Source organism: Bactrocera tryoni, chromosome 4, assembly GCF_016617805.1.
Source record: "Bactrocera tryoni isolate S06 chromosome 4, CSIRO_BtryS06_freeze2, whole genome shotgun sequence".
NCBI lineage: Eukaryota > Metazoa > Arthropoda > Insecta > Diptera > Tephritidae > Bactrocera > Bactrocera tryoni.
The window spans coordinates 25699747-25726755 of record NC_052502.1 but is presented as its reverse complement, the minus strand read 5'-3'; the positions used below and the strand labels follow the sequence as shown (position 1 = coordinate 25726755).

At 38.5% G+C, this 27009-nt stretch overlaps 2 protein-coding genes across 2 annotated transcripts; one reads left to right on the top strand and one right to left on the bottom strand.

Moving 5' to 3' along the window:
• Positions 1-3038: 3038 nt before the first annotated feature.
• On the top strand, positions 3039-6933 carry LOC120773460 (xenotropic and polytropic retrovirus receptor 1 homolog). Its single transcript, XM_040102360.1, has 8 exons — positions 3039-3107; positions 3159-3551; positions 3618-3879; positions 3936-4306; positions 4372-4714; positions 4776-4942; positions 6520-6653; positions 6732-6933. Exons 1-8 carry the CDS (start codon positions 3039-3041, stop codon positions 6931-6933), a joined length of 1941 nt encoding a protein of 646 aa, XP_039958294.1.
• Positions 6934-7190: 257 nt separating this feature from the next.
• On the bottom strand, positions 7191-26694 carry LOC120774925 (dynein heavy chain 6, axonemal). Its single transcript, XM_040104802.1, has 39 exons — positions 26396-26694; positions 25047-25393; positions 24869-24976; positions 24655-24799; positions 22987-23170; positions 22868-22929; positions 22698-22802; positions 22468-22563; positions 22277-22407; positions 22037-22211; positions 21459-21858; positions 21276-21386; positions 20904-21203; positions 20450-20837; positions 19921-20197; positions 19519-19862; positions 19176-19449; positions 17714-18166; positions 16823-17646; positions 16166-16760; positions 15951-16100; positions 15491-15802; positions 15306-15428; positions 15168-15251; positions 14378-15095; positions 14135-14311; positions 13804-14070; positions 12786-12971; positions 12373-12722; positions 12168-12309; positions 11760-12101; positions 11385-11687; positions 10962-11320; positions 10209-10389; positions 9589-10149; positions 9341-9534; positions 8214-9282; positions 7633-8103; positions 7191-7547 (listed from the first exon to the last, which is right to left on the bottom strand). Exons 1-39 carry the CDS (start codon positions 26692-26694, stop codon positions 7191-7193), a joined length of 11964 nt encoding a protein of 3987 aa, XP_039960736.1.
• Positions 26695-27009: the final 315 nt, after the last annotated feature.

Sequence of the window (27009 nt, the reverse complement as noted above, 5' to 3'; positions counted from 1 at the left end):
GTTATGATGTATAAGTAGTATGGGCCGAAACCATTAAATATACTTTGCATTAACTGGTGGGAGCATGTACTAATTACACTTGTGGCCACGCGAAACTTACCACTATAATTTCTTATATTTTTCTTTAGACTTCTTCGTTCGTGACTTTCTTCAATCTTGCTTTTTTGTGTTTTTAGTAAGTAAATGTAAGTGTAAGCAAGTAAGTGTTTTTAGTAAACTAAATTATATTATCTAATTATAATTATAGTTTATAATTTATTACGTTTAATGAGTAAAACACAAAATAGCCTTTCTGTGCTTAGGCAAAAGCGGGCGATTTTATTGTTTTTAAAGTAATAATTAATGAAAGATTAAACTTCGTATTTAATTAAAAAAAATAAAATAAAAGAAAACATCAGTTTTAATTATAGTGTAAATGAAATTTAATTAAAAAATAATATTTTTTCATCGTATGTCAGTCTCTTATTTCGACCTCACTAGCTTTCAAATGATTTTGTCTATAACTGAATGTGTTTTGTTGTTATTTTTTAATATTTTTTTAAGTAACATGTAATTAAATTATTTTTAAATAATAAAATTCTATACTGCAAAATGTCAAATATGCACAACTTTTGAAAATTTAGATTGGTAAGGTATGCGTGGCCACAGGTGCAGTTAATGAAAAGTCAACGCATGTGTTTAAATAAGATTGTCTTCGATGGCTGGTTCATCTATGAATGATTATAAATGATTTACACAATTCATTAAACCAATAAATTTAAATAAAATAAATTATAGTTAAATTAAACTAAATTTTAATTAAAATAACCAAATGGAGGAAAATAAATAAACATGGTACAGTTGAACTTCCATAACTTGAACTTCTACAACTCGAAGATAGAAGTCAAATTTGATACAAATTGCTTCCATAAGTGTCGAGGTGTCTCTAACTCGAATTTTATGGGGATTCGAGTTAGGGAAGTTCAATTGTATATGAGAAATACAAGTATATGTACATATGTATAGTTAAGAAAAGTACATATTTCCTGAATGGATTATGATTAACCATATTCGACATTTTGAAAATTTTATAATCACCGTAAACAGTGCTGCAAATTTTAATTTAAAAAATTTAGGATTATTTATTTACGCTATTTAGGATTGCAATTTTCATGTTTTATTATTAATCCGATTTTAAGAATAAAATATTATTTTAATTTTTAAATCTGGTATTTGGCATATTGGGCCCACATAATAAAAAAAAAAAATATTAAACAATAATTCAAATGTGTGTTTAATGTATTTTTTGCAATCCTGGTTAGAAGCTAATTTTCCTACAGATAAACATATAGACATATACTATTATTTATTATTATTATTATTTAATAAACATTTGTAATTATAATTATTTTAACGTAATTTCCCCTTTTGTCGAAAATATAGGTAGATTGTGACAAAAAAGCACCCGGAAATTGTAAATAATACGCAACATTTTTAATTAATTTGTTATTAAGAACTAGTCTTTCAATTTTGAAAATTTGCATAAAAAATTCGCAGCCCTGGTTATGGGTCTGTGTAAATGTTTTAACACTTTTATTCGCCGCTGATTATCAATATGGAATATTTTTAATGGCCAAATTAGTAATCAAATTGACTTATTGAGCTTTACTTATACATTCTGAATTAATAATTAAAAGAAATTAATAACAATATAAACTAATGAGGACTTAGCTATACCCCTAAAATATGTACATACTTGCATAAATTTATTTTAATTTTATAAATTTGTATACATATTTTTTATATTTTAAAATTAAAATAATAAAAGAAAAGAACATAAATTAATTTCAAATCCGCAGTTTCTAAGTAATTATGGTTTTCGAAAAATGAAATGCCATTGAAATTATTGTTTTTTCTTTTTGAAAAATTTAGCTGTGATATTTTAATCTTGGACAGGCATAGTTATTTTGCTGCTGTTTGCAAAACATGATGATTGTTAGTTGAATCGACCCGAACGGGGTTATCATTCGATTTCATCTATTTTCACACTGTCGGTAGAAGCTCTTATAATATTTGTGTTGATGTGCTGTGCTCTTTGCTCACAGGAGCAATTTGCTACTGCGTCCCCTGTGTTCAATTACAATTTTATCTCTTAATTTAGTGCTTAGTTATGGCGCTTTATAAGGGACATATTAACTTTGCTACGAAGTTTTTAACACCCTATAAAGTATGTATGAGTATAAATGATCAGCGAGAAGAGCTGAGTAGTCTGTCTCTCCGTCTTTATATAAGCGAACTAGTCCCTCAGTTATTGAGAAATTTTGCACATGGCACAGCCGATATCGTAAGGGTATAGCAGAGAACGTCATGATAGACGTTCTCTGGCTATAGGTTATAGTTATTCTACAAACTGCGCGAGCGGAATACAGTGCATGCAAAACTTTTTCATTATCGATATATATTCAAGAAATTGGGCATATAATATTGTCCAAAACAATACCACAAACTCCGAACTATTCAGATCGGACAGCTATAGTATATAGTTGCTATTCAAACTGACCGATCAACATCAAGAAACTGAACTTTATTTTAGAGGTAACGCTTCTAAAGTTTTGTTGATCATGAGATATATGTATATATTAATGTCAATGTCAGGTGAAAATATGAAATTGTTACGTGGCCAATGTGGTTCTTGGGATATATTTGAGTGTCATTTTCAGTCAAATGTATAAAATATTTTGGAATTTTACGCTCCTATAATGGCAAAAATAATTGCCTTGTTCTATGTATTTAGTGTGATATTGTGGACTAGTTAAATTGAAAATTGGTATCGATTTTGGTTGCGTGTTTTGTTAATGGTCACAAAAGTGATGCTCAAAATTCTTAAAAGTATTTCAAAACTAAATATTAAACTTAATAGAGATTGAAAAAGTGCTTCGTTTATAAAACTCTCACATAAACTTTTGAAAAGTTTTTGAAATCACTCAAAAAAGTATTTTGATATTATCGCTTAAAAACTAGTAACATTTTCACACATCACTAATTATTATTTGAAAAAAATGAGATTCACGGAGAGACTTTCTGCAGTTTTGACACCGGAGTGGCGCAGTCAGTACATCAACTACGAGGTCAGTAGCAGCTGAACATAATACACCATCCCATAATAACCTAAATTCTAGCAATTGAAAGAAATGCTCTTAATAGCTGTTGACAATGCGCCCACCGATCAATCAGAGTTACGTGCCATACAGTCATATCAAGCAGTTTTCGATGATAAATTCTTCGATCGCTGCGACATGGAACTGCAAAAGGTCAATACATTCTTTGCTGAAAAGTTAGCTGAAGCAAAGCGCAAGCACGTCGCCTTAATAAGTGAAGTGAAGCGATCGTTAAGTGATGCTGAGCAACGCGGCCGTGTCTCAGTACCAGATCTCTTAACGGTGCTATCAAAGAAGAAGAAAAGAGAATATCGCTTCGCCTTTAGTGAATTGTATCTCAGCCTGGTGCTGTTGCAGAACTATCAATCGTTGAATCACACAGGTTTTAGAAAGATCTTAAAGAAGCACGATAAGGTCTGTACCAGTTTGTAGATATTACTATACCGAACTCTCAACTATTCCCGCCACGTTCACTTTCAGTTACTGCGCAATAGCAAAGGCAAGGACTGGTTTCATTCAAATGTAGATAACGCATTCTTCTTCACCAATCGTGAGATAATGAATTTAATACACGACACCGAGGATGTAGTAACCAACTATTTGGAGAATGGTGATCGGCAGCGTGCCATGAAGCGTTTACGTGTACCACCGCTTGAGGATGTACACCATCCTTGGACCTCATTCCGTGTTGGCCTTTATTTGGGCGCTCTAGTGGTATTGTTCTCAGCACTGGGTATATCACGTGAGTGTTTGTGTGCATCCAGCGTAGTGAGCTACTCACCAGCAAATTACTTTCAGTTTATATGACGGATTTGGATGCGACAAATTTGGAAGCCTGTATTCGCCTCTTTCGTGCGCCCTACTCCATAGCTATTTACCTTGCTTTAATTAGCGTTAATATATATGGTTGGCGCAAAGTTGGTGTTAATCATGTGCTCATTTTCGAATTGGATCCACGTCAGTATCTGACTGCAGCGCATGTCATGGAAATGGCTGTCGCCTTAGCGGTACTCATTACGATTGCCATGATTGCATTCATACACTCGTCATATTTGCATACGCCACGCTTTGTCTTCCCCTTGACGCTGCTCATCACAATGGTCGCACTTCTTATAAACCCTTTACCGATTATGAATTATTCTGCACGCAAATGGTTCTTAAAAGTCATGGTATCCATCGAATTTAGCATTAATCACATCTTTCACAATATCTCAAAGCCTTTTTCCACCGCCAGGGACGCGTTATGTGTGCCCCATTTTTCCATGTGGGTTTCGCTGAATTTTGGTTGGGCGATCAGCTGAACTCTCTCGCTTATTGTCTGGTGGATTATGCATACACGGTCTGTTTTTATTGCACCAATTTCGATTTGAACAATGCTTCTGACCCGCCTGCGTGTTTGGCGCGGAATCAGCTACTTTTCCCTACAGTTTTGGTACTTCCTGCTTGGTTTCGTTTCGCTCAGTGTTTAAGGCGCTATCATGACACCCGCAAAGTTTTCCCATTCATCGTGAATGCGGGCAAGTATTCAATGTCATTTCTTGTGGCATTGTTCGGTTATCTCATGGCTGGCACTCGCAGTAAGTAAAAGGAGATAGTGTCAAGTATACTCTTGTTTTGACCAAATTTTGACCTTTTTAGACTCATATGAATATTTCTTTGACAACCCCTTTGTGTGGTTCTTCATAATATCGAACGTCATGCAAACTGTTTATACTCTCGTTTGGGATATGATTATGGATTTTGGTGTGTTCAAGAAATTTAGTGGAGAAAATATTTTTCTGCGTGATCAAATACTTTATCCGGCGGTGAGTGGGAGAAATATACTTGTTAAAGACAGGGAAATATTTATAGTTCCTTAAGGTCTATAGGTTATACAAGGTCAAGTTTTATCCCGATATATTCATTAGTTATTGTTTTGCATAGGTGTAGTTGTAGTCCGATTTCTTCCATTTCGCACTGTAACATAGGCATGTTGAGGTAACATTATCTATATACCGAATTTGGTCGGTATCGGTATTTATTATGTCGTCCATTTTTGAGCCCGGCTCCTATGAAGTCCATTGATTTATCGCCCTTTTAGCCGGTTTTAACGGAACCTTTGTGTGAGTGGGGTTATTACCCGATCCCAACCAGTTTTATAGCGTCGGTTGGGCTACTTAAGTAGTTTGTTCTGAACGAAATTGGTTATAACAGCTTCAATGTTATTATGGCTTGAATGTTATATACTAAATTTGCTTGAAATGGGTAGAGCAGGTTCCGAGGTATGTGATTCCACCTAAATGTGAGCAGTGCCACTCCCTTCATCCGATTTTGATATCCGCACTAATAAAGCTGTCTCATAAATTCCAATTTTATGTCTCTGTTGTATTTATGTATTGATTTTTTAGTTGTTTTCAACAGTACCGTTATATGGGACGGAGTTATATTCCGATTTCATCAATTTGACTATGTCCGGAACGAATCTGGTTATTATAGCTTAAGCGGTTTACGAGATATGTACATTAAACCCATTACAGGGTGAAGTCACGCCCATTTTTTTAATGTTTGCTGCGCAGATGCCACTTGTTACTGCGCTCTTGTGCCAAGTTCCAGTTTCGTTTACATTTTATTGGGTCAAGGATCTTTTTGTATACATACTATGAGGTCAATGATCCTTTTTTATATTTAGCCAAGCGAACAACCTTTGTTTACATTTGGGGTCAGTGACCCTTTTGCTTACATTTTATCGGGTCATTGACCTTTTGTTTACATTTGCCTGAGATCACTGATGTTGTTAACATTTAGCCAAGTCAACAGCCATCATTTATATAATATTTAGCCGGGTTAAGAACCTTTGTTTACATTTTGGGTCAGTGACCGTTTGTTTACATTATATGAGGTCAATGAACCTTATGTTTACATATAGTCAAGTCTGCAACTTTACAATTATCCACGTCAAGAACCTTTGTCTACATTGGGGGTTAGTGATTTTTGTTTGTCAACAATCTTTATTTACATTTAGCAAAGGTCAATAAGCCTTTTTGTTTACATTTTATTTATCTTTAGTCAATCCTTTGATATTTCGGAATGTTGTCTATTTGTTCGTTTGAGTAGGTGGATGTAACCTCACATATATAATATATATGTTCATATAATCCAGCTAAATCTGTCAATTTGAAGGAATTTAAAATTTTTTTAGCACATTATACATAATTAAAAACTAACTGATCCCAATAATGCTTTCCGAAAACTCCTCTAATTTTTTGTTGAGGTGAGAAACTTCTTGGCAAGTATTATTATCAACTATTAGTATATGTATATGCAAGGATTCCAGGAGGTTTTTCGCCAATGTAACGGGTTATGCTGACTAAATTAAATTAATTTTAAAAACTTTGTATTTTAGGGCTTCTATTACTTTGCCATAATTGAGAACTTTTTTTCTCGCATATTTTGGGCTCTTAAGCTGTACATATATCAGCAGGGCTATATGACTGTTTTCCATAGCAATTCAATAGCCAGTGGACTGGAAATGTTTAGGTAGTTTCACATTATATACCCCTTGTACTTGGAAAATACTTACTATATATATGTATATGTATGTATACATTTCTTTAGACGTTATGTCTGGAATTACTTCCGTTTGGAGAATGAACATCTTTTTAATGCCGGAAAATTTCGTGCTGTGCGCGATATATTCGTAGCGCCAATTGATCCAGACGATGAAATCCAATTGCAACGCATAATGGATGAGCTCGATGGCACAACCAATCGATCTTCAGCTGAAAATGGTAATGCCATTGATATGAAGGAGGATTAAATGAGAAGGAGAGCGTAGCTACCAAAGAGCAAGGGAGATAAAAATCGTTTAAATTCTTTAAAGCGGAAGTAAACTACGGGCCCTATTCTGTATCCGAATTCGAGTAAATTTTTTTTGGAATCGAGTTACAGAATTGAGCCCCAATTCTTCTTAATGTTCACCATATTTTGTTCCTAATAAATACGAAAATATTACTCATTTAAGTTTTTTTTTATTAGATAATATAATTAAATCATATGAAAATCAACATAGCATATTCATGAAATATTATCTGCAACGCCCGAAACCAATGCGGTGCCGCGTAATATCCAGAAATCAGGTGGACTACGGCTCTCCAATAATATGGAGAGTATAAAATTGGTAGAATGGCCAGTTGTTGAGAGTACACCAGAACGTGCTTGGGTCTTATAGAGTGGCGCATCATAACGATCACCTGGTGTTAGGGATAGGCAGGGTATAAAACGTACAACTGGTAAACGGCTAAAGAGTTCGCCATGTTCGGCATCCCAGAGACCACCCTTTTGCGAGTCCCAACGTGCTGCCTCAATAAATATACCATGCACATTGACGCCAGCTTCAGTCGATTCAGGTAGTGAGCCATAAAGTGCTTCGAACTAACAGAGAGAGAGAGAGAGAGAGAATTATTAGTTTAAAGAAAATTTTCAAAATTCTTAAAGTTTTAGATATCTCTCGACCCACATCCTTTCCACTAACGCGGCGCTCAAACACCGCCTGCTGTATGATAACCCAATCGAAGACTTTAAAGTCGATCTTCAGTGAATCAATGGGCAGCACACGTTTACGCGCATGCGTCTGCAGTAAACCGGTGAGAAAAGATTGTGGAAAGTAGAAACCGCTAATCCAATATGAACGTGGTCCACCATTACGTGCCCAATTTTGTATGAATTCAATGCGACGCTGAAAATCTGTGATGTAATTTGGTAGTGGCTTGATGGAGAGAAAGCTTTTCTTAGCCCATAAATTGGGCACTACATTGGTGAGCAGAGCCTTGAAGACTTCCTCCAATTGTTCGGACATCACGACAAGACCTTTAATAGCTTTAGCGAGATTTATGAGACTGTCGTGTACCACTTTCAAGCTAATATTATAACGATCAATCTCTTGCACCAACACCGTGGTCAGGGAGGGTAATTGACCCTTGGCGTCCAACTGAAATGTTTGAAAAGAAAATTAGTAGTATTTGAAAATGTTACGTTGTACTTTGATAAACTATAAGCATCAATACTCTTACTTCCTGTTTCTTCTAAAAATTAACTTACTACTGTCAGTGATTCGTGTAGTTCATCTCGCTTTATCTTCGTCAGCAGCACGCCTTGTATATAACGAATGACATCCAACGCCGTTTCATTTTCCTCAGCTTGTCCTTCATCGGCCGCTGCGCGTGGCTGTCCCAACAACAGTGTGCTAATAAAAAAATTCGTTTCCTTCGTCTGAAATACAATATTTGCATTTTGATTCATGCCAAAGATCTCGGGATCCTCAATAGTTGGAAAGTTCTGTACATAATGTATGTATTCATCAACGGTAAATCTTTGTGGATCACAATAGTAGGGATCACCACGCGAGTATTTGTAGCCTGGTTCGATAATTCTCGGTGACGAAAATGTCTTCAATACGGTTTTCAGACAACGTTGATCCCAATAGTCGGTCACACGGCCACCCCATGTGATTTCGCCATTTATATAAAATATTGCATCCCATGGAATTTCTTCCACTTTCTGACGATTTATGAAAAACTCCAATGTTTTTAGACCACAATCACGATCACTTTCATTGAATTCGTACATAATATTCCAGCCGAGTGGACCGAATTTGCGACGTTCCAAAATGACCGCATGAAACATACATAGACCGAAGACGATAGCACGCCACTTCGCATGTAGCGCATGCTTTTCGAAGAAAGTTCTTTCCAAATCGTTGAGTGCACCCAAAACATTGGCTTTAATGCCCTTGGGTGGCTCATTTGTTAGTTTTACTGAGTTTTGTAGCACGCTGATAGGAAAGCTCTTTGTTGGCATAGACGAGAGGAATAAACGGAAATCGTCATGCGCCTTGCTTATGCCCAAAGTGATGTTGCGCACAATAGTTTCCATCTGACGCATCCACGATGTCGCCAAATGGCAGTTCTGTAAGAATACCCAGTGACCCAAACGTAGGCTCTTCTCAATCAAACTCTCGGCAATGGGTCCTTGTCCTTGTCCCAGCGAGATTGAATAGAATTTATCCATGTACTTCATTTCATCGGCAAACTTGAGGAAAGCAGCCATCGGATCGGAGCCGGTAGAGAGTACGAAGACCATAGGTGTGATGCTATTGGTATCTGCAAAACTATAAAAGCAGAAAATTTAAACAATTTCGAGTCTTTAGTTTTAAACACGCCACATACACAGTTTTAAGTTGACTGCCTGCCGCAGACGTTTCCGTGAAGTATTTACCAACGGTGGCCGTTAAGTAGAGTACAACGTGTAGCAGAAAGCGCTCGCGTCGGAAAACGCGTATAAACATGAGTTTGTGAAAAATTGTTAAACGTTTGTTCCACGTGTCGATTGGTGGTTCTCTTGAGGTAGTGAAGTTGAAAACCTGTAAACAAGTTCATCAATTCAGTAGACTAGCTTCAATATACCTAAATCGCACCTCTCTGGTTTTGAGTATTTCCAGATAGAAAGGCTTATTTAGCGCCGCCGGAAAGCCTTTGAAATATGCTGGCAATTCTTCCTCCAAAAATAGGCAAGTTTCCCAGTCTTCATCTGTTAGTGAAATATTGCTTGGCTTCTCTTTATAAGGCACGGCGCCCACACGACCGCGTGTCAGAAAATTCATGTCGGTTTGTGTTATACGACCCTCTTGTTTTTCGATTGCCGTCGCCAACAGAAAACTAAATATAATCTTATGATTCTCGAAGAGGCCACGTGAAACATTTTCGAAAATCGCCTTCAACTCATCTAATTTTAATTGATTTATGCGTTCTTCGATTGTTTGTTTCGGATGATCTTGACGTATGACATTGCAGAACACTTGCGAGAAGTACTTAAGGCTATACTGGTACATAGGATCAACATCAGCCAAACTGGCAACAACAAAGTAAAGTATGGCGCCACGTGAAGCTAGCGAACGGTACTTTTCGCGTGTGGCCGTAATGACTTTCTCTGTTTCTTCGGTGTCGATGAGCCGAGTGGCAATAATTAATGAAGTTTCCTGTAAGCTATAGTGTTAGGGGTGTGTGTCTATAAGGAGGAGTGTAAAGTGGCACTTACCTTGGCATCATTGAGCGTTTCAACCAGCTCCTCGTCATCCAAAATATTTCCTTGTGAATTGTAGAGCAATTTGAGCACCTTATCCTCCAAAGCCAATAACTGCTGCTTGTCTGTGTTTATTTTGACAATGAGATCATTACGCTGTACTTCCATAGCCGGTAGTTCAATGGCCACGATATCACTACAATGTTAAAAGAAAAGGAAAGGAAGATTAGAAAATGATAAGTTTAAGATGGACCGCAGCATTGTAAGTGGAAATTTGACGTGCACTATTTTTCGAGGCAATATTTTTTGAGGTTAAATTTGTATGATAACCTAAGGATGTGTTACTCTTTACACCAACTTTTATATGCCCGAGATTATTGCCTGATTTTCTATCTGAGTTGGTTTTAATAATAAATCGGTTTTGAACCAAGGTGAGAAGGTGAATCGACCGTTTATAGAGGATCAAGGAAGGCTTTTGCTTTGTAGACTTTCCCGATTCCCAAGTTAATTTAACAATCTCAAAATCGATATGTATTTTTTATGGAAAAAGCGTCCGATAATTACTACTCATTGTCTGGAAATTTTCTACGAATATTTATAGCTTAAGTTTAAGTGTCGCAAAACTTCAAGAATTCTTTGAAAAATAATACCCAGACGTTACTTTTAAATGCCTGTGTTAAGTTAAGCATTTTAAATATTTCCTAGTGCTGTAAACTTTGTTAATCTTAAGGAACTCACAAAGAAGTGCCAAAACTTCTAAGAACTTACGCCAGCAGTTGATCCTCCAAACCACTTTCTGTTACCAAGAAATTCACCAACGTAACATTAATACAAATCTCGGGTAGATAATGGGGGTTCGCTAATTTCGTAGTCATGTAAAGCTTGAAATGTGGATCGTAATCGATAACTACATCGCCCAACTTCAAATAGACCCGTCCTTCATGTACATATGTCTCGCGTTGCAGTATCGGACGTATCGATGGATCAATATTTTCGTCAATATCTTCAAGCAATACCGGAAATCCTTGGCGCACAGCATTTTCCAGCGTACGCAGTAAAGTGCCGTCAGTCATTTTGCATACTATAAGGCCGTTTGCCTTTTCCATATTGCGTATCCAGCGATTAGCCTGCAATTGATACGTGAAGTCACAATCTTGTACAGACAATATATTTGTATTTATTATTGCGCACCTGCTCTTGTGGATCGATCATAAGTGGCCAGCGTAGTGCACGCGTAGCGTAGAGACCGTTCTCAATTGAAACCGTGTCTTTGGGCAAGCCATCCATGGTCCATTGACGCATTTCGTATGGATCGCCGAGTACTTTGAGTAGAAAGAATTCACCGCTTGAAGGTATTTGTTGCTCCTGACATTTGGCAACCCATTGTGTGCACATTTCGTCGCGATACTCCGTCGAAAAGGCGCCAAGATAGGCGACGCAAGCCGCTGAGACCAACACATCACCCGGCACACATTGCAGATCTTGTGTTAGGGTCTGATGAAATGTGTAGAAGTGTGCCGATGTGAATAATTAAAACTTTTAAGTATAATATCAATCTATAATTACCTTCACAGTTTCTTTCCAACGTATTTCCTCTTCTGATAGCGCCGACGTTAGACGTCCAGCGCGATTGATGCGCCCATAAGTCAAGTCGACAGCGTCTTGTATGGTTTTAAATTCACGATTTTTCTCCTCCAAGTCTTCTTGTAGCGCTTGTATTTTAGCTTCAACAGCAGCTAATTCCTTTTGTTTCTGCTTGAGTACCGTCATGATGGCTTTGAGCTCAGCATCCGCCGCTTCCTTGCGCTTCAATTTCGGCTCGACCACTTTATAAACTTTGGAGAATTTATCCATAGCGATAACCCACATACAAACCGACGAAGCAACTTTGCTGACCTTTTCCAATTTCTGTAGATGAGGAAGTAAAAGATATACATAAGAGGAAGAAGTTTAAGTAGTTTTAAGTAAATTTACCGCTGGCAGAAAGTCTTTGTGCTCAATATATTTCTTTAGTTTCTTGAGCACATCTTCCTTAATGTGTTCCTTATCATACTCAAAGAGGCGTTTCAAGAAATTCACATCGGCCATGATACGCTTAGCCGAAGCCCAATCGGTTCTGAAAGTTTTTTTTTAAACTATTATATTAACTATTTTTATACTTTTTATGAGCAAATAATACTTGGAGCCCAATAAAATGCACACGGCCTCCATGGTGAACTGTACCAAAGCAGGCGGTGTGGTGAAAGACTTCAGTTCATTGATATCAGCTTTAGTCAAGTTCTTTAACGCTTCGTCAGCGTCACGCAAGGCCGGCATCGCGATTTCCAAATCTTTATTGGCATCGTCTGATATCACTTTGCAGACGGCGGCTTTCTCTTTCGCTACATTCTCATCGCGCATAACGGCCTCTTTTACTTGATCCGCTTGTTTCGTATCGAAGTTGAGACGATCAACCAACTGTTTCATAATTGCAGACTTTTCGTCTAATTGTGGCACCATTACTTCCAGTTCTTTTTGCATAACAGCAATCTAGGAAAAAAAAATTGTTCAAAGAAGTGGTTATGACGCGTCTTCATTAAGAGGCAAGCTTACAATATCGTTGGTCGCCAAAATTTTATTCAGCCCATTGGCGATACGCTTTCGTTTAGCGATTATCTCATCGGACTTAACCTTCAATAAATTTTGATACAGCTTCAGCAGTTCCAAATAGCTGCTTGGTGTGGTGTAATAGTGTCGCTTCATTTCCTTGTAAAAGCGTACTGAAGCTTCTTCAACAGTCTGTGGAAACATAATAAAAGTAATAGATTAAATTTCAAAGAACGAGCTCCAGAATTGCAATTTAGGTTAATATTTTGAAAACAGTTTGGTGATTAATTTTGGGATTTGGAGTCTTGATAGGTTCAAACCTATTACGGAGGATTTCGAAATTGATCAGATAAGTACAGAAAATGATTTAAATATGAATTCCTAGACTTGGACTGTCAAGACTTTTTCGATGAATAATTTTGGGATTTGGAGTCAAGATAAGTTCAGTCCAACCTATTGCGGAGGATTTCGAAATTCATCAGATAAGGACGGGAAAATGGTTTAAATATGACTTCATAGACTTGGTCTGTCAAACTCCGTTCCTCTTTAATGAGCAGGTCTACAGATCTGCTTAAGGTAATGGGCTATAATTTTCGAAATGAGAAAGTTTGGAGAGTTGTGAATAAGCTTTATTACAACAGAACTTTAACAAGTGACCCAGGGGGTCAAAATTCTCCAATTTTATAAAAATCGCGGTATAAGACACTTTATTCTTAAACCATTTTATGAAGAAGAAGAAAGTTCATCTTTACTGGCGTAAACTACGCTTACGCTGTATAGCCGAGTTAACTACAGCGCGACAGTTGTTTCTTCTTTTCGCAATGTGCCGCCACTTCGACATTCCAAGCGAAGCCTGGTCTTTCCAATAGAGCAGCGGGTTTCCTTCTCCTCTGCTTGCCCCAGCGAGTACAGCGTCCAAGTCTCACGAAAGGGACTTGCCTTGTCTGAAACCTCGTTTGGTATCGAACGGTTCGGAGAGGTCCTTCCCGATCCTAACGGAGCTTGGAGTTAAAAATTCACTTACTTTGTGCATAAAAACCGTCGTGCTAGCCAAGGCGACACGATCCTTTTTATCTCGCGCAATATCTTGTAACACGCCCAAAGCCACAGAATACAAGGCCTCTGTGGGCCAATTTGAGAACCAATCAATCGTAGTGCAGTTCACTAATGACGGAAACATGCGGCAACGTCGTCGAAAGGCGTCACCAACCGGACTCATAGAGAGCACGACATGTAGATTATTGCGTACGCGATTGATGAAAAACTTATAAATTTCGTCACGACTGCAGCCCTGCAAAAATAAATGATAAGAATTTTAGAAATATGGCTCAAAAAGAAACCAAAGATAAATGTACCCCAGCCATTGCGGTATTACAAGCTTCGCGTGCATCTAATATTACTTTCTCATAGTCGTCGCCCTCAAAGAGATTCGGCACCTCACCCGAGTTAAGCATGTTATTTATATCTTCTAAGAACTCTTCTTCGACAATTTGTGTGTCGATCATTAGAAAGACTACCGGATTGTTTTCAATCTGGAATATGTTTATATTTAAGGGGTTATTAATTAAAAGATCTAATACATTATTAGAGGAACTCACGCCCGCAAAACGATAGATGAGTCTCAGATCCTCGTGAAATCCATTAATATCATAGTTGCGTTTCAACTCAATTTGCAGACATTTATACTCATTAACATGGGCCGCGAGCCGTGTCAACGACTGCTTACCCATACCAGCCACGCCAACCAACAAACCATAACCGCGATCACTGCGCAGCAAACGCGCTAGACGCACAGTGTGCTCCAAAGCATCCTGAAAGAGTATCAAGCGCATACTCTTGCCCGTCATCGAGTTGTAATCCTCAATGTAGTCGTTGAGTATGCTTTCCAACTTCTTATGATCACCGATCTCTTCATAGATGCGTTCGTTTTTGGGCTTACCGAATATCATAAAATCGCCGAAGAGTATAGGTGGTTCGTCTTTCTTCAAAACTTCCTTATTGAAGTGTTTCAAACAAACTTCATGCATTATATTATTAAATATGCCCTTATCTTCATCGTTGATCAAACGATCGTGGAAGACACGTGTAGTCTCATGAAAAAAGAGACGTAAAATTTGTATCTCCTGATTATAATGCGTATTGCTCGCTTGTAGAATGCCCTGCACACACTTCGATAAATCTCTCAAGTTAAATATGTAATGTGATTTATCCGGAGTTGGCAACATTTCGTTGGCAATTCTCGAGTAAACATCGACACAAGCGTTGACTATGGGTATGGAGAGCGGACGTATGACAGATGAGAAGGAGTCCAGGAAACTAAAAAAAAAATAATAATAATTTCTTGTAGAAAAAGACTAAAAGTAAAACAAATGACAAAATTATACACACCCTGTAAGTATGCCAGCGAATATAGTCGTCAAGGTGTCATTATTCGGTTTAGGCAGTGAGAAGAGCGCAAAGTGGCGCACATAACTGCAGAAAAATATAGTTTAATGAGAGCTCTTGATACGACTATTACTTATTTACCGCGGCGTTAGAGGATTTCGACCACCACCTGGCGGCGCACAGGCGCAACCAAGTACCACATCCAATATCTCCTTCCAAAAGAGTTTCTCACGATCATATAAACCTTTGAAATCCAAAAATTGTCTATGGCAAGAAAACAATGTTATGGAAATGAGCTTTCTTGTGCACCTTCTCATGCTTTTTACCTCAAGAGCTCAATCGCTGGTTGACTGCCGTACGTATCCAACTTTGGCATATTCACATCGTCTATGAAAACGATCACCATTTTACCGAAGGGTGCACTAAGCTGTGTACGCTTACGTTTTTCTAGTTGCGCCTCAACCATTTCTTGGGTACGCAAGCTACCCGTTTGTGCCGAGAAATTCAGGAGCACTGGTACCACATTGCCTTTTGAAAGTTTCTTTAGTACTGAGATTGCTAGCACAGATTTGCCGACACCTGTGTCACCCGTAAACATAACGGGAAATCTGCGCATGAAAAGCAACTCTGAGACGTAGCTAAGGAATATGGAGAAATGGAACACTTTAACAGATCTAATTGGGTACAAAGACACTATAAGTGCCGAATTTTATATATTTTATAGCACTTGAAGAACTTCTTCACACCTCAGAACTTCAAATAAGCTTGTAAACTCACTGCACTCACCCATACTTGGTTGTATCCACAGTTGGTACTTGCATATCGAAATACTTCATTTGAGGATCAAAAACAAATGTATCAATTATGGCATTCCAGTTTTCCCACTTCATAGTCTCCATACTGATATAGTAATCCCAGAGTGTGCCAGAAGGAAAGCTGTGTACGTAGAAGATTATTCATTCATTAAAAACATGCTGCAAGACCAATGCCTGTCAACTTACTCAAAGTTCGTATCATCTGCCACAATTTCTCTAATCTTTCGTTCGAAACTGTCCTTTTCGGCGTCTTTGAAGTTTGAAGCCACCGCCCACAACACAGACCAACCAAACATTTTACTCAGCAACGGTTTATACTCATTCGGCGTGCTATTAGTCCACTTTTTCTGTTCGATTAATGAAGCCAACAGTTCACAGAGTAGACAAACCTTGGCACTTGTGACCTGATGTATCATATAGGTACCATATTTGTTGGCCCATTTCAATTTCTTATCGAAATACTTGATAAAGAGCGAGTAGAGAAATTCCATTTGTTCAGCGGTCAGTTTACTCTGAACATCGCTTGCTTTCCACGAATCGACTAAGGGCAGCCAACCCAAATCATCGGGATCAACATAAACCATGCCACAGCGTGAGACCGTAGCAGGCGAGGCTTGTGCCAAATCTTGTACTTCGAAAACCATATGTACCCAGGCGGTTAATTTGATGCGCTCGGAGTTCGCTAGACACAACATTTTATTGTCGTCCAGTACGGTATTTAAATTCTCAATCCAAACTGCATCGACGGGACCATCGCATATGATCCACTGATGTATTTCCTCTGCAAAGTAGGAAAGTATGTGTTTATGGTACATTTTTGGTGTAAGCTTTAGACCATTTTACCTTCACAATTCACCGCCGTACGCACAGCCAAGCCCAGCAAACCGTCTTGCCATTCGAGCGTCTTTGAATCAACATACCCATACAGTTCATTGATATGTACCGCTTTTGGGTTCATAGTTTGCATGGTCACTGGCCGAAAGTATGGACCGGGAACCTCATTTTCATACAAGTAATTCAATGCGAAAGCCAGGTTATGGAGTACCGCTGTTTTACCGCCTCCTGTCGGCCCCACCAACATGACACCCCAGCGTACGCACATTGTCTCATATAACTGTATGCCTTTACGCAGCGTGATTGCTACTGGCTGTAGATTCTTCAACTTAAGGCCCTCGATCATACCTTCCTCCAAATCGGGATGTGATGAATCCGGTAATTCGACACCCGGAAACAAATCGCTAAGTATGCCGCGAAAGAGCCCGGCATCCTCAGCCAAAAACTTCGGTATATTCGAGTCACGTAATGCGGCGATCAGTGTTATGTCTTCACGTTGATCGGGCGCGGCACGTTTCAGCGCTCCCGCCATGACCAATACAGACTTAACCGCACGCATGCCGAAATCGTAGTGATTCTGCTGACTGAGCTGCTCGCTACATAGTTTGTACATTTGCACCATTTTGTGTGCGAGTATTTTCGGATATTCGAAACCCTCCGAGTACAGAATAACCTCAGAGATGAGCGCATAATCCGGCACCATCATCGACATGGGACGGAAGAGCGCTTTTAGATTATCGGGCAACTCTGTGCGTCCCGCATAGCCTGGATTCATGGTGATGAAAACGGCGCAAGATTTGTTCAGCTTGATCTCACGTCCCTCAAAGATGAAACTGCGTAGATATTAAAACTCTTTAGTACATATGTATAACTAGGACACAAACTGAGACACATGATTACCGTTTGGCATTTATTACTTTGGCATTTCGTATAGTAATCAACTGCTGCGCAATGACGGACAATACTTCGATATCGATACGATTGAACTCGTCAAAGCAACACCAAGCGCCACATTGCGCCAAACCAGAGAAGAAGCGTCCCATCATTTTATAGTCCAGACCCTCCGAGCAATTGAAGACGACACATTGTTTGGCCACAGCTTTGGCTAAATCCTTAGTTGTTTCCGTTTTGCCCGTACCTGCTGGTCCCGCCGGTGCACCACCCAGGTCCATTTGTAAAGCACCCATCAAGCAGAGGTAACAGCGATCTGTTAGTGGTGTCAATACTAGTACACCACCGGCGCCCAAGTATTCATAGTAGTATGGTATATTGGCAGATGCCATGCGTGTATAGACGCTGTCGGTGTCAAAGCTCCAGTAGAAGCGCAACATCTTCAGCCAGTTGAAGTCAGTGCTGAGAAAAAAGAACTCAGTTAATGTTGGTAGAAAGAAGAGTATTAATATTTGTCGGTTATAAAATACATCCCACAAAGGGACCTTAGTTTTGACATAATATACTTATATTGGTTAGTCGAAAAAGTCTTTTCGTATTTCTAATCAAACTTCAAATTATTATTTTTTATATTTATAATGAACTTTAGTGAATCAAATGTGTACCGTTTTGGTCGACCACTTTTTTCGATTTTCCGCTAGATACAAGGAGTTCTTCATTGATTGAAAAATGATAGTCCGATGGTGCAAGGTCAGGGCTATATGGTGGATGCATCAAAACTTCACAGCCAAGCTCTCCCAGTTTTTGCCGAGTCATCAAAGATGTGTGTGGTCTAGCCTTATCCTGATGGAAGACAAAGCCCTTTCTGTTGATCAGTTTGGCCGTTCTTATTCCAATTGCTTCCTTCAATCTCATCAATTGTTGACAGTAAAATGTCGAATCAATCGTTCGACCAGGCTGGAGCAGCTTATAGTGGATGATTCCTTTCCAATCACACTAAAAACTCAGTATAACCTTTCGAGGCGTCTATATTGGCTTTGTGTTCATTTGTTGAGCTTCACCACGCTTGGACCATGATCTTTTTCGCACTTTATTGCCGTATTTGATCCACCTTTCGTCTCATGTTACTATAGGTCGACCAGAGCGAAATGCATCTCTCACATCGAAATTTCCACAATGGAAAGAAGCTTAAAATCTCATCTTTCCAACACTATATGGTATGACACAATGTGATTGGCAGTACTGGAGGTATACGACTGCAACGACATCTATTGACAAAATTCGAAAGGAGTTTTTCGACTACCCAATATTATACGAGTAGTAAAGGTCTACCAACTTTACCGCCCAAGTGGGAAATCGAGAATAGTCTCTATTCCAAAAAAAAAAGTACAGAAAGCGGTTTCTAGTAGATAACCTAAATTTGATTTTCAAGAAATCCCAAGTCTATTTTGTATATATTCTATAAACTCACTTTTTCGTCACCTCCTTATCGATTAAAAGTGTTACCGAATCCTTAGCATGCACATCGATTGTTATGAGCGCACAAAGCACTTTACGCAGCAAGGAAGTTATGTCCTTTCGAGTCAGAGCCGCTAAGGCAGCCAAATTTTTGAAACATTTCTTTTCGAATTCTTTCATTTTTTTCAGCTTCACGGATGGATCGGCTCTTGGGCTATCCAAAATAAAATGAACATCAGCAGCCCATTGTTGCTGGGATATAGTTAACACCACTTGATTTGGATGGTCTGAAAAAACAAAAATAGTTTTTATTTTTTTTAGTTTATCAAATTTAAAACTCGGAATCCAATATTTACCCTGAAACCATTCATCTCGCTCCTTAGCCGGATAACACTGATAACCGAAACGCATATACCGCTTGACGGCAATAAACATTGCCTCTTCGACCTTGCTGAGCCACTCTTCGACGGCACCGCGTGCTTTGAGTCCTTTACCGAAGAGCAGCTTTTCGCCTTCGGGCGAAATGAAGGCAATTATATCATTGGTCGGTATCATTTTGCCACCATCACCGCTCTCCTTCTGACCGAACTCCAGCCGATATATAGCGTCGAAACATTTGCGCAAATGCGGCTGTACAGCCTGTGGCACACGTGTCTGCGCCAATATCTCGAGCAGTTCATCATTGGATAAGAAGTAGAATCTGTAATGAAAAATAATAATATTTAATATCCATAAAGAAGTCATACAATTTGTATTACCTTGGAAAGACGACGCGCTTCACTTCGAGATATGCCTCCAAACCGCGGCTAATCAAGTCCAATAAGCGATTGTTTTCATTGATTTCATCAAAGGTATTACGATCGGTCATCACGGGCAGCGCTAGTGCAACCTTCTTCGCATGACGCATAATATTTTTGAAGCTCTTGTCGACAGTGAAAAACATTTTGGCCTCTTGCGGCAATTGCCGTTGTATATCAGGCGAGGAGAATATTGCTTCCAAGTAAATCCATGTTGTTTGACAATTCAACCAGACCTCTTTAGATGAAAATGAAGGGTAAATTAGTGAATGAAAAAAATAAGGAGACGGTTTGGAGACAAAAGCAAAATGGAAGGGTGGGGTTAGGGAGCAGGATTTAAACTTAGCTGGTTTTTATGTTCATGAAAGGAATAGTTGTAGTTAGATTATGCTATGGCCTTCCTTGTCTATAACTTTAAGTCGTTTACGATCCAAAGTGGTTTTATACTGGGTTCAGCAAGTTAGAAGCTGAAAAAGTGCCATATTCTTACCTAACATCTCATTGAACAACTCCATCAGCTCAATCCACTCTTCTACTTTAGATTTAATTGGTCCGACAAACTTCGAAGCCGCAATTGTGTTGATGTTCACCGTCGAATCGTCCAAGATCACTTGCAATTCCTCCGTACCGGCTAATATAAATACGTCTTTTTGATCGTGATGGTTGACGATCGCCAATTCCGTTTCCTTCCAAATATTTTCAATAGTTTTAAGCATGGCTTCGAGCTGTGACTCGCCGGTAGCCTGTGAAGAAATTTCCATCAGTATAGCGGCCTTCTCTGGTTCGAAGGCGCCAGCCGCCTCGTAGGTGGATATACGTATGCCCTCTTCTTGAAATACGCGTATGTTCAGCGCAGTCTCTATATCGGTCCAATGACGCTATGTTTAAAAAATAATTTAAATATGTAAAAGCATATCGAAACAGAAATAAATGCATAAATTTACGGCCTTTAAGTTGGGATTTCGTAGGAAACCAATAACTGGCAGCTTTTGTCTGAACTCTTCGGCGGAGTTTTTCATCTTCGGCACTATATTGTTTGGTGGTAAATATTTCTCGAACTGCAGACAGTTTTTGATTATTTTCATATTCAAATTATTCATATCTTCCACATTTAAGTTATTGAATTCGGTATCAACCCAAGTGTCTAAAGCGGCAAACCATTCGTCCAGCGATTGCCATAAATTGCTGCGTAGACGGATTTCTTGGAATGTGTTGTCCATTTCGAAAAATTGCGATATGTCAATCTGCGTTTAGAGAGTAACATTAAGAAGTTAGCCACAATATTCATAGACTTTTTATAAACCTGTTGCCATTACCTTAAACTCCTTCTGATAGCCAATATACTCTTCAGCGCGCTCTTTACAGTCGCTAAGCCGCTTGAACAACTCGTCCAACATGCTCTTTGCTTTGGCACTGCCGGTTTTTAACTATTCATGGGAGTAGAAACCAATTTAAGTTATTAAGAAAAGTCTTAATACTCTTTCTTCCTCCTTACTTACATCTAATAGTTCTGGGACTTGAACCGAAAGCGCTATTTCATGTATCTCATGATACAATATCTCAATATCGGCTAGCATGCGTTCGTCTAACTGTTTTATGAACTCGGGTCGCTTCCCTTGTGCCTCCTTCAGCATATCATTACCTCTATTCACAAGATCTTCGCAATCCATATAGTCTTCGCGCCGCTCATCATCGCATGGTATTTCGAATTCTTTAATGATCATGAAGAGATCATGCGCATAGTCGATATCGGCGAAAAGCTTAGTAAAGTCTTCATCAATACGCTCCAGCATGCGTATATGTTCGACAATTTCCAAAGTGGTTTCCGGTTCGGTGCGTATGAGGCTGATGACATCGTGTGCCTCTTGAGTAATACGATCTACCTCGTCGGCGGCTAGCCTGTAAAATATTGTAGAAGTTTTAGTAGAGGTTTTACATAAGCCAATCTGAACTTAAACGAATGTGTTTCAGAGCTGCAAGATATCGCAAAACTCTGAAGGAATATTTCGAATCTTAACCTCAAATTTCACTTGAGTTTAGTATCCACATCTTCTTTGGCTCTTGAGTCCATACTCACTTTGGTATATATGTAGCAAGCACATTTGTTAGGCTATGACAGATCGGCGTAACGGTTTCTTTGAAACTCGATTGGGTCAACTTTAAGAGCCCCAAATTAACAACCGATAATATGCCATCCAAAGCGCGTACATTATTGCAGTAGCGATTACAGTAAGCCCTCAATGCATCCAAATCTAAAGAAGGAAATAAGAATTGGAACAAAAAAATAATATAATATTTGATTTTTGAAAACACCTACCTCGCTCCGATGTAAGCAACTTCGGATCTGTCGTCATATCTATCTCATAATTGGTGCGTATAGTTTCGAAACGTTCGGCATAGAGCATCGCCTTTTCATACGCATTGCGTATGTAAGCGAATATAAGTTTACTGAGAGAGAGAGATAACCGAATTACTTCGAAACAAAATTATATGAAGTCGAATACCCACCGATCGGTTTGAAATTGGACATCGGTACGCAAGAGGAAGTTCAAATCTGGTGCGGTAATTGCTAAGCGTTCCTCCTGGCGACCCATGATGGAAGGTCTAACATAGATGTAAAGTGATTGAGAGCGAAAAACGGAGTAATAGAAGAAAGAGATATGGGATTGCAAGAGTTTAAATTAAAAAAGAGAATCACAGTGGGAGAAATCAACTTATTGAATCTTTAAGTTACACACTCTGTATATTGGTTGAAAAGCTTGTCATCCGTGTAGTTTTCCATTTCGGTAACTGTCTCCAAAATCAATGAAGATATACGTTGGAAAATATGCTTCAGTACCTCTCTAGTGAACAAAAAAACATTTGTGAGCTATAAAATAAATATTTCACTCTACAGTTTTATTCATACTCGGAGGGATCCACATCAATACGATCCGTTAGCATATATAGCTCTGCGATGAAGAATGGATTCTATAATAAAAGAAGACTACATAAATACCGACTTGGAGTTAATTTTTGTTCTAGTACCGCTGGTATATTTTCCGGGCGTGGAACTTCGATTTGTTCGTCTAGTCTTTGATTTTCTTGCAGTTCTTCCATAGTTGGTGCGATTTTGTGATGCATCGCCATGGATTCAACCAATGCTCGAAAGCTCTTTGCGGTTAGTTGATGCAACATATGATACATTAAATTGTCACAATAGCTGAGAAAGCTGAAAACGGATTAAGAATAGTGGCTTGATGCAACAGAAAGTAAAAACTATTGCCGAATAATAAAAGAGATCGCTTTTGAGATTTGAAAAAAAAAATCATGGCGTTTTTGTAGGGAATGAGTAGGAAAGTTCAAGAGTAAAACGAATCGCGATAACACATTCATCCACTTCCGAATTGGAAAGTACCTTTATGAGTCAAACGATACTAACCGAGGGTTTATGATAGATGAAAAAAAGGTTTCTATCCAATGTTAGAGAAGACCAGGTGGAGAAGGACCTGGCTTCGCTTGGCATTTCCAATATTGAAGAAACGACTGGCGCGCTGTTGTTAACTCGGCTACAATCGCGTAAGCGGTGTCTACGCCAGTAAAGAAGAAGAAGATGTTGGAGAATTGATGAAGACTATATAGCTCTAAATGAATTCAAGGCGGTAGAAGTTGGGGATGATATGACCGAGAGCCTCTTTTACTGAAGGGACCGAAATGAGAAAAGCTTGGCTTTGTTTGTTGTCTTCGATCCGTTAGATTTGGTTATGTTCGAGGGCTGATCCAGATATCGCACTTGATTATACGTGTTCCTTTGTGAAGGCATAAAAATAGAACCCGATCTAACAAATCGGTAAAGCACCTTGTGTCTAACAGAAATTTGCTAAGGCATTTAATTTCTATTCCCACCAGCTCGGTGGGATATTTGAAAGTGTGTGCTCCCGAGTGTTTAAGTCTTGATACTGCAAACGAGAGACCATGAAGAAGGAAGTGGTGATATGTTTCCACCTCGTCTTTTTACATACAGTTAATGTAGCTGGCATCTTACAAGTTTTCCAACAGTTAATGCCGTTAGAACCGCACAGCTGAGGACAAAGAGCTCACTGAATTGATCTTTGTATAGCTCAGCTATACTGTAGTAGAATATACGAGGAAATGACTCGATGCCATTAATTGAGTGGATAGTAATTTCTCAGAAGTAGGCTGCGATTCCAAGTAAATCCATTAAGGCAGTGGCATTAACCACGACTTGGAAAACATTTCAAAGGTCAGGAAGTCTGAAGCTGAAGTTGATACAGACTTTCTGACAATATATCTTTTTACCAAGCTTTGGTCCATCCATAAAGAAGTCTCTTTCTTTTAACGGATTTTTCTCATTTCATAACTCCCTCACATGTAGGTGAGACAGAGACAGACTTTGGTTTGGCGACTCCATGATCCAAACGATCGGAAATGAATTTCAGATTCTCTCAGTCTGTTAGCAACACTAAATCTAGAATAGCATTATGTGCCATGGTTGGAGTGGACCTCAGTGCAGCTCACTTGCAGATGAACATTGTTATCGATTCGAGCTAACGAGGAAAAGTTGAGGCTAAAGGTGGACTTGGCCGAAAAGAAAAAAAACCAGACTCGAAAAGAAACGATATCGGACCTTTCCAATATATTAAATTGACTTCCGAATAGATAAATATCACAACAAATACAATTTCTCGAACTTACTTCGAAAGCATTTTGCAAAAATTCCGCTTCTTCGCACGGTCCGTGAAATTCATGGCTTCCTTCATTTTCTTAATGGATGGAAAAAAATTAATTTCGTCCGTCGGAAAGAAACCGCGCTGTACTATAGCTGCAGTGCAGGCTTCAACTGTCGGCGACGAGATAAACAAAATTAAATAAAATACTCATTTTCACACTTCGGTATACGAAAACTCACATAACATCGTCTTTGAGCGATCGTGGAACTCGCGCAGTGTCGCTTTCATGCGTTCGTATACACGCATTTGCGTCTCCAGAAAATAGAACGGATGCCATTCTTCAATAACTGAAATTTTAATTAAAATAACGGTACTACTGAACACCAAAAACAGCATAAACGATATAAAAACGATTACCTGCGACATTGAGAAAGGACAACTTGTTCAACTGTACAATATCTGCGCGAAACTGTAGTATCGCCTTGGCTAGTGGTGGTATGGCAATGAAAAGATGTTCCCTCAAGTAATTGCGCGCGTCATTCTGCTTGCGCCATTTCACCGTTTTCTCCCAGACTTTGAAACCCTTCCACACACGAAACACGGCAAAGCTATGTATCTTAATGATGCTCAGAAACTGTTGAAACTCCTGCTGCCATTGTGTGAGTGGGGTGAAAAAGTTCTCGGACAAATGCCAATAGGTGACGCCATGTCGGCTCATCGTGAAGTATTGATGTTTATTCGGTAGGTCTGCATATTCCACTTCCCTGTTCGAAAGATGGTAGAAATATAAAGGGTGTATGGAATAAGAAGGTTTTTCAAATAAAGTTTTATGGGCAATGTTCAACTGAAGTGGTCGCAAAAGGTATCAATCATGCCTGAACTTTATAAATTCAGTATTCGAAATTTAAGAGTATTGTTTTATTAAAATAATGTCTATCTAAATTTATTAGACTAATATAATACATATATTTCATTCGTAGGGGTGTGAAAAAATCCAAAGATAGCACACTGTTCTTTTTCGGTACTCATAAGCCCTAAAAATCCATCTAAAACCACTTTCAGAATGTCATAAAGCATAGACTTTCCAATCACTATGGAGTACTTTATAAAATAATCTTAATATTTTAATTTCCTGAAATATCTCAGCCGCACAGAGAGGGTCTTTAAAGTTAGAATGAACATTTCGTTGTTTAAAGACCAACCTATTCTTATACGTATTATAAATAGTTTCCAGAGAAGGAACTGATTTTAGACGACCTTCACGAAATTTGTCTTTGCGTAATCCACAAACTCGATTGAATCCACCATACCATCGATAAACATTGCTTTTTAATGGAGCTTAGTTGCCAAAAATTGAATTAAGCTCATAAAAGCACTGTTTCGGAGCTAACCTATGTCGAAATTTACAAAAATAATTGACCGAAAATGTTCGCGATTTAATTCCATTTTTTCGCGGAATGAATATTTACTGTAAGCAACACAAATATTGTTCGTATGTCAAATGTCAAGGTTTACGATAAAGTTGTGGCCGTCATACTTGAATATTGGGGTTCCCAAATCCCGAAATATAAAAGGCAACCTACGTACTCAGTATAAATTAAGGCGCATATTCCTCTATAAGTTTTAACGGCAATTGCGCTTGTATACATCCTAAATGTAGGCAACATTTGAAAAAAAAAATATCCTATCTTCATTAAAATTTGAATACCTCGCGAACGTTTTAAATTTTTACCACAAACCATATTCCACTCTTTGCAAATACTCACATCAAACTGTAGGGCGTGAAGTATTCGCTCGACTTGCTGAGCATATAAGTCAAATAGACGAAGCGGTCATCGGGATATTCGCGCGCACGATTAATTAGTTTATTCAAATCCGGTATGAGCGATGCACCTGTCTTCATGGCGACTGTTGGACGTGATGTTTTGTTATCTATGGCGCTCGCGCGTCTGCTGACTTGCGGTAAATTCGCGTGAAACGTAGCCTTTTTTCCCTGTAACGGTGCATATCGTATTTGCATTTCTTTCGCTTGAGAGCGCAACTTCTCCATTTTCCTGCGATCCATGATTTGTTATACTCCTTTTTTATTTTTTTTCTTTTTTGCTGTTGCAAATATTTGCGTTATATTTATATATTTATTTGATTTTTCTTAATTTTTCCGTATATCAATATATTCTCATAATTTTTCTTTGTTGAAGAATAATTTTCTTTTTCTAACAATCAAAAATCAAATCAATCAAAATTCGATTGTCGCTTAAGTTGTACAGTGGCTTTCAGTGAAAAAATATTCTACGAATTGAAAGTATTTCTTTACAGTTGCTTTCAGTGAAAAAAAAATTTCTGAAATGAAAGCAAATAATTTCTTTCCAAGTTGGCTCGC